We start from the raw sequence: 7407 nt of genomic DNA, 5'->3' as shown, positions 1-7407 counted from the left end.
GAGAATGTGTCCATGTAATAAGCGGGATACTGTGCCGCGACTCGGTCATTATGGGGAAAAGAACACCTTCATGCCGATCTAGATCCCTCCGCTTCGTTGAAGATATCCGCGTTCTTGTGACACGTAAATACTGCGCTTCCTATGTTTTGGTGCGGACTGCGTTCACACCAGCAATGAACCGCTCCAGAGTTCGCAAGCAAGCGCTCCGAGACCACCTATTTTAGCGGACCAGAGACCGGTTGTTTAGTTCACTTCAGAGGTCTCGGGCTGCGTTCACACCGACCCAAATGAACCGCACCAAGCGGCTAAACGCACCAGGGTTCGATTCAACCGGACTATACAAGGCAGGTGTGAACGCACCCTTAATGTCTTCATTACAAACCCATTTGGTACATTTCACATTTTGTGAAGCTATTGTACTCTTGAAAATCTTCCCTACCTCCAAGCAGCCTGCAATTCATTTCACTTAACTTGCTCCGTTACTTCATCAGTGCGCCGTGTTGAGTGCTTTTCACATGAAGCTGCACCAGAAGGTTCACTGCTACTGTCCTCTCAGTGCTTCCTGTTTGACACTCTGCCCGCTCATCCCTAATTCCATTATCCTCAGAGGGAAGAGGAAGCTGAGGAAGATGCTCTGGAGAGGAGGAGACTGGAGGAGGAGCTGAGGGAGCAGCGGGGGCTGATCGATGCTCTCACTGCGGAGACGATGGCTCTGAGAGAGGAGGCCGCCCTGCAGGTGAGACACTCACCACCACGTGGTCTGAGATACCTTCAGAGTGAGACACTCACTACCACGTGGTCTGAGATACCTTCAGAGTCCACATTTCAAACTGTGCTTCCTTTGTGTTGCTCTCAGGCCGGGCTGGAGCAGCGCACAGAGGCACTGGAGCAGAAGCTGGACACGGTGGTGTTGCTGATGGGGGGACTGGGACTACTGGAGGCTCCCATTGCCCCCCCGCAGGACTCTCATGTTATAGGTCCGTCTGTGACAGCTTGTCAGTCTGCACTAGTCGCTGAGCGAGATCCTCAACAACCATCAACCTCGGTTTATCCAGCTGTCCTGACCTCCCCCCCCCGACAGAGAGACGAGTGGCGACACCTTCCTGGTAACGGCTGCTTTCTGATTGAAGTTGTTTCATGTTCTCCCACAGTTTGGAGAAGCTTTGATCCCCTCCTCCCTGTTTTCAGCGCCCCTTCTCATTCCTAAGCACCGGGATCTTCCTCCTGTAGATACCCTACGTTCCCGAGAGGACGCCCCCTCCCACAGCTCCTCCTCCAGCCTCAGCAGCCTTCCTCTCGCCAGCCTATCCTCTTCTTCCTCACTATCGCTGACCTCAGAGCCCCTCAGCTCGCAGCTCTCACCTGAAGCCATACTGGCAGAGATCACTCAGCTCAGCAGGCAGAACGACCGGATCAAGGCCCAGCTCAGCCAGGCTAAAGGGTCGGGGTCCAGAGGGTCTCCTACCGGCAGCATCGAGCCGAGGAGGCGGAGCTCCAGCAGCACGGGGAGGGTCACTCCTCAAAGTGTTGGAGAGAGGAGGACGTCAGGGTCCAGCAGCTCAGGGAGGCGGAGCCAAAGTGTCCAGGCAGCTGATGGAGAGCAACTGACCAATCAGGTGAGTCTATAAAGGATAATCTTATCTAATGCAAGTCTCCTTTCCATCCCCACAGTGTAGAAATCATCCGTAGGTGGCAGAGCCTTTTCATTCCTCTCCTTTGGAATCGTCTACCATTTCAGATCCGCAAAGCTATTTCCGTTGACTCCTTTAAAAGCAAACTCAAACCCCATCTCTTCACATCTGTCTTCCCTGAAACTAGCTTCCATCACCAAGCTCCAGGGTGTCCGCGGGGTCTTAAAAGTTGATCAATCAATTTAGCGAAAATGAAGGCTATTAAAAAGTATTAAAGGGCATTTTCCAAGGTATTACATTTTGTAGCTTGTTTTCAATAAGTATATAACTTGTCCAAAGAGGTTGTATTCTACAGTCTGCCTGAATGTAATCATTGCGTAGGTGTGTAGTGTGATTCTGTGTAGTTTATTTATGGCATCCCGTTGGATTTGACGTCATCTGAACAGGACATCGCGCTCTCACTGCTTGATAGCACGCGGAGCTCCGTTTACACCTGTTGCTAAGCAACATCGTTATGGGGAAATGCAAGTCTGCGTCCAAATGGTTGGAAGATAAGGAGGAAGGACAATCAATACTGTATATAGTCAATGTGAGGTAAAGTGTGTCGCCAAGGTAACCGGTTAGAACTCCAAGTGGCGATGAGGTCTTAAAATGTATGAAGGGTCTTAAAAAAGGTCTTGAAGGGTCTTACATGTGACTTCAGGACTCCTGCAGACACCCTGAGCTTCCATCTACATTACCATCACTTCAGTCACATGCTTTTATCCCATGGCAATACCCTTTTTAGAAAGATCCGTTAACTTTAATCTTTTATCCTTTCTATAATGATTTGTTTTTGTCCTGCTCAGGCAGCATCACCCCCCCTGCCTGTGAGCAGAGTGGAGCAGCGCCTCCTGGAGCTGAACCGACAGAGCGCAGCAGCCAGGGGCCGCCTGCTGGAGCTCATCGACAAACAGAAGCAGAGCGTCTCAGCCAGAGTCTCTCCCTCCGACTCCCCCGTCCCTCCCTCCGCCTTCAGCCCACAGTCAGCCGGTAGAATAACTCAACATGTTCCTGTCCATCTGTGTGACGCCCTGTCGGTGTGCAAAATAACTGTATCATGTCATTTTCAGATGGAGGGGGGAGTCCAGAGAGCTCCGTGCTGCTACAGAGAGGAGGTGTAGAGAGACGGTAAGTCAAGTGTTTTAAATGAAAGTGATATACGTTAACAGTTTGCGGAGATTCATTCATTATGGTTATATTTCTTTGCTGCAGATCTGCTGGTTCTGAAATGTCTTCTCACAGTCTTGGAGTTGAAACAAAAGAGAGTAAAACACAGGTACAGTACACACACACACACACACACACACACACACACACACACACACACACACACACACACACACACACACACACACACACACACACACACACACACACACACACACAATGTCTCCCATTTCCATCACTTTGCATCTGAGATTCTACAAAATTATAATATAATATGAAATCTTCCGAGGTTCACATTTTCCACAGGATGATGGAGACTTTCCATTACCATAACATTACCATAACCGTAATATTGTCATGTGTGTGACTGCGGTTTCTTGGGCTGTGGAGGGAAAGACCATTGCTGGAAGTGAAAAAATATTTCTTTCCGAGAAGTCATTGTCTTTAAAGTCCTCACTTGCCAGGCCCCCGCCCCTCTCTCACCAAAGTCCATGCAGCTGGCTGACGTCTAAGCGCAGGGTTATTGGAAGCATGTCAGTTATAAAAAATACATTAGAGCTAAAGGAAAGTGGGTTGGAAAGAAATGTCACGCCTGCCAGGCACACACTCTCTTTAACAGCTCTCTGGGCTTTGTGGCATAGTAAAACAGGAGACACGTTGACAAGCAACAGGTACAGGGAGTAGGCTCGAGGAAAGAAAGGCCCATAAAGGCTTTACCGGGTATTCAACAGGCATACTGCTGGGGACAACTCAAAAACTAAAAAGGTTGGAAAATATGATGAGATTTACAGAGGAAAAATAGTCAGCTTTCACTTCGACGTTCAGGTATCACTGCAATCTAAAATGTAGGTTGCCCTGTAAAAGACTTCAGTCATTAGAAGAGAGTCACAGGACGGGGTAAACCTTTTTTCTTTTTTAAAAGGATTGAGTAGTTTCTAGAAAGACAACAACAAGATGTACCCTACAATACAGCACAATAAAAGGGAGCACATTTTATAACATAAAGTCACGTAGCTTACCTTGGCTTGTATTTCTCTATATACACTATAAAAAGCTGCAGTATTAACTGAACAAGATGGAAAACTGTAACATGCAGAGATGGGACCAAGTCTTACACTTAGGTCTAAGTGTAAGAGCAAAGTCCCAAGACCTATATGTTGACTCAGCATACTGCATTTGTTCTTACTTCATGGTTCTCTCCTGCAACTTTATCGGATGCTGACAGATTGTTTCAAAAAAGTGGTTTAGGGAACGTTTGTGTTGACTTACTGGGAATGGTTTGTGTTAGAGTGAGTATTTTCAGGAAAAAGAGGGAAATATAATATATATAACGTATATTTGCCCAATACACCACTAACAAGTTATTGTGGCCATGCTAGATACCTTTACTGTACTGTGTATCTCTAATAACCAGACGTATTTCCCAAACTTTATACGTTCCATTCACTGAGTTCTGTCAATGAAGATAAATATGCTCACAAGGAAAGGGCATAGAGGAGACAAATGTCATGTTACAGCAATTAATAGCTACTCAAGGTCTTTCTATTTTACAGTTTTCTGACAGCTAAAAGGGCAGTGCAAATGATTAAATAGTAAATAAAACCGGACAGAACATCAACAGATTAACGTTGCTGGCAAGCAAAAGCTTTGTTTAGGAAACTACTGGCAGATACAACCAGAGTATATGACACTATTGGTACTTGTCTTTTTTCTTTCCACAAAGCCTTACCGCTACATGTTTACTCTGTCAATCCCTCTGAAGTAATCCTCTTTCCCAAGACGTGCAAGATGTTCCCCTGACTTCCTTTTTACATCACTATATCTTGTCTGGAACACATTTAACTGCTGTCCCAATGTCTGGCTCATACAGCACCATTTTTGGACTCCTGTTAGACTTAAGCTCCAAAGCCAAGATGAGAAACTCAAGAGGAAAACTAGATGTTTCTCCTATCTTTTCAGCTGTTACGAGAGGAAAGTCTTTTTTGCTTTATAGGGTGCTCAAAATATGCAAAACTTTGCATCGCATTCTGTGCGTATCTTGTATTTTATGCTCCTTAAATTGCCTTTCTTGGTTCCTTTAGAATGGTTATAGACCCAGTACATAAAAGTCAAACCACCATGTACAGCAGAACTTGGAAAAAGGCTGCAGAGATTGACAACAATAAAGTGGCAGACAGTAAGACAGACATGGCGTAGAATGAGTACATTGAAGTACTATAGCTCCAAATGACATGGGGTAATACTTCAAGGGAAAGAGGACATAAAGGTTTGACATCCATCTTTAAAAAGTGTGTGCAGGCTCAGGTGACTATCTGGCATTCTATGTCATTTTGTTTCTTGCACCCTTAGAACAAACTTGACTATATGGTCACTGTATGGCATGACCAGTGTATGGAACTCCAACCTCCCCCGTCAAATCAAACTCAGCTTCTTCTATGCAACGGTAGAATCTGTTCTCCTCTATGGCAGTGAATGCTGGACCCTGAAGCCAACCCTGCAAAAGTCTCGAGACGGATGCTACACCAGAATGTTGCGAGCAGTACTTAACATCAGCAAGAGTACATTTAACCAACAACATCCTGTACGAGGGAATACCAAGGGTGAGCGAGAAAATTGCAGCCAGGAGAATGAGACTAGCAGGACCTTGCCAAAGGCATCAAGAGCTGCCAGCCGGCAAATTGGTGCTGTGGGAACCAACACACGGGCATCGGTCACGAGGACGTCCCGCACAAACATACGTGGACGTACTCAAGAACGACGCAGGAGCACAAAGTACCAATGAACTGGCCAGGTGTATGGAGAACCGGGATGACTGGAAGCGACGATGGAGGGCTCGTCTGAGGAAGACCTAGAGAGACTATAGTGTCTTTAAGAAGTGACCATAGGTTTGCATTTCTCTTCTCTCTCAAGTCCCTCTGAGAATATTATTTTCATTTGCACTTATGTCAAATTGAGGAGATATCTAACGTGAGGTATAGTGGAGCTCAAATATATAGGAGACAGGCATGTAGAGAAGGCATACACGAGGAAAAGTCAAGTGGCATGTAAATGCCACTGGAGAGGGGGAAGGAAAAAGGAGGACACATGGTAAATAGTGACTTCAAAGAGAGTGATGATGGGGGAGGCAGAGAACCAGCAGGGGCTGTTTTGATTGCTCAAAGAACAAATACAAAATATACAGTATATATTTTATTTTAGTAGCAAATGAAGTCCAATGGGCATCTCAAATGATGTGTGCTACTGTATCAAGTAGACAAAACACACATCTCTTATCATCTTCAGATTTTGCCTAGCACACTTAAAGAAATGTCGGCGGTGTACAATCTTACTTTCATTCTTAAACTTACCCAAGTTCAGCTTTTTTCGCCACCATTTTTACTTTCTTCTGCTTCATACTTTCCTTATAACGTTGTTGGTGTTGGCTTTTACTTTTATTGCTCTTTTACTTCCCTTTCTTTACATCTTTGGATACCGATTTTCTTTTAAAAAGTATGGAGCAAATTGAAAAGTGCTTTTGTGTGTTTTCAGATCATTTTTAAGTGTACATCTTTCCAGCTCATTGCATCCACATTTTCTTTGGATCCGTTTTGATCTGAATTGAAGAAGTATTGTGTGTTTTCACATCATTTTTAAAATAACTCTTTCAGCTGATTGCAACCATTTTGTTTGGGTCTTTTCACATTTCTCTTGGACTTTTTGTGGTCTGGGACTTTTCTTTATTTTGCTCTTTTCCATCCATATTATGCCAACTTTAAATTACGTTTTTCCCAATTACGTTTTTTATGCACCAATTTGAATAAATTCAGTGTGTCCCGGTGTCTCTATCAAATTGATTATGAGCAGGTGTAGTTGCTTTGGATTTGCCTTACCTTCAGTGTATCCAACCAGGGATCCGACGTTGCTCTCATCTGCCACTGAAAAAAAAAAACACATGTTAATACTTCTACATTTTTTTATATATTTTCCCCAGCTTGTCGAGAGGTGAATCTGCTGTCCACATATCCGTAAGACCTTTAAACTTAAGAGCATTACTCCTCCTCAGCATGTCCTTCTCCCTCCATCATTCTCTATTAATACTTCTGTCTAGACTTAGCAGATAGCGGCGTAGCATCATCTTTGCCTGTGATGTGAATCCAGCTTCACTGCTACTGAAGTAATTTCCCTTCCTCCCTTTTCTTTCACTTCATTTGTCATTCACCATCCCTTCTTCATTGCCTCTCTTGTTGCCACGTACCCTACATCTATCCCTTTCACCTTCTGCCCTTTACCCTCACTTATCTTCTCACTGTTTTCATTGTTTCTTCAGTTACACAGCAGTGTTCTCCTCCCTCCTTTGATCACCATGCTCTCCATCATTGCTGCTTTATTAATCATCCTTTCACTTTCTCCTCTCCCGTTTCTTTTTTTGCTTTCCTCCCTAAAGCCACAAAGACGGCCAATGGCAACAAGGAACACATTGACTGGTAGTGATCACACCCACACCCACACACACACACACACACACACACACACACACACACACACACACACAACGACAGGAACTAGTTCACAGGGAATAAAGCTGGAG

The 7407-nt window shown here is 44.8% G+C and overlaps 1 protein-coding gene across 1 annotated transcript in view; it reads left to right on the top strand.

The window, feature by feature from the left end:
• Positions 1-7407, top strand: part of spice1 (spindle and centriole associated protein 1) — a gene marked incomplete at its 3' end in the record, with an annotated part of 33427 nt that overhangs the window by 3820 nt on the left and 22200 nt on the right. Inside the window, exons 11-16 of the mRNA XM_010773153.1 lie at positions 608-736; positions 857-1106; positions 1189-1616; positions 2480-2663; positions 2744-2801; positions 2886-2949. Coding sequence (XP_010771455.1) covers positions 608-736; positions 857-1106; positions 1189-1616; positions 2480-2663; positions 2744-2801; positions 2886-2949 — 1113 coding nt within the window. The remainder of the gene's footprint in view (positions 1-607; positions 737-856; positions 1107-1188; positions 1617-2479; positions 2664-2743; positions 2802-2885; positions 2950-7407) is intronic.

The sequence above is a fragment of the Notothenia coriiceps genome, unplaced genomic scaffold (assembly GCF_000735185.1).
Source record: "Notothenia coriiceps isolate Sejong01 unplaced genomic scaffold, NC01 NC01_scaffold00012137, whole genome shotgun sequence".
Taxonomy (NCBI): Eukaryota; Metazoa; Chordata; class Actinopteri; order Perciformes; family Nototheniidae; genus Notothenia; species Notothenia coriiceps.
This window is presented reverse-complemented; position numbering and strand designations above follow the sequence as displayed.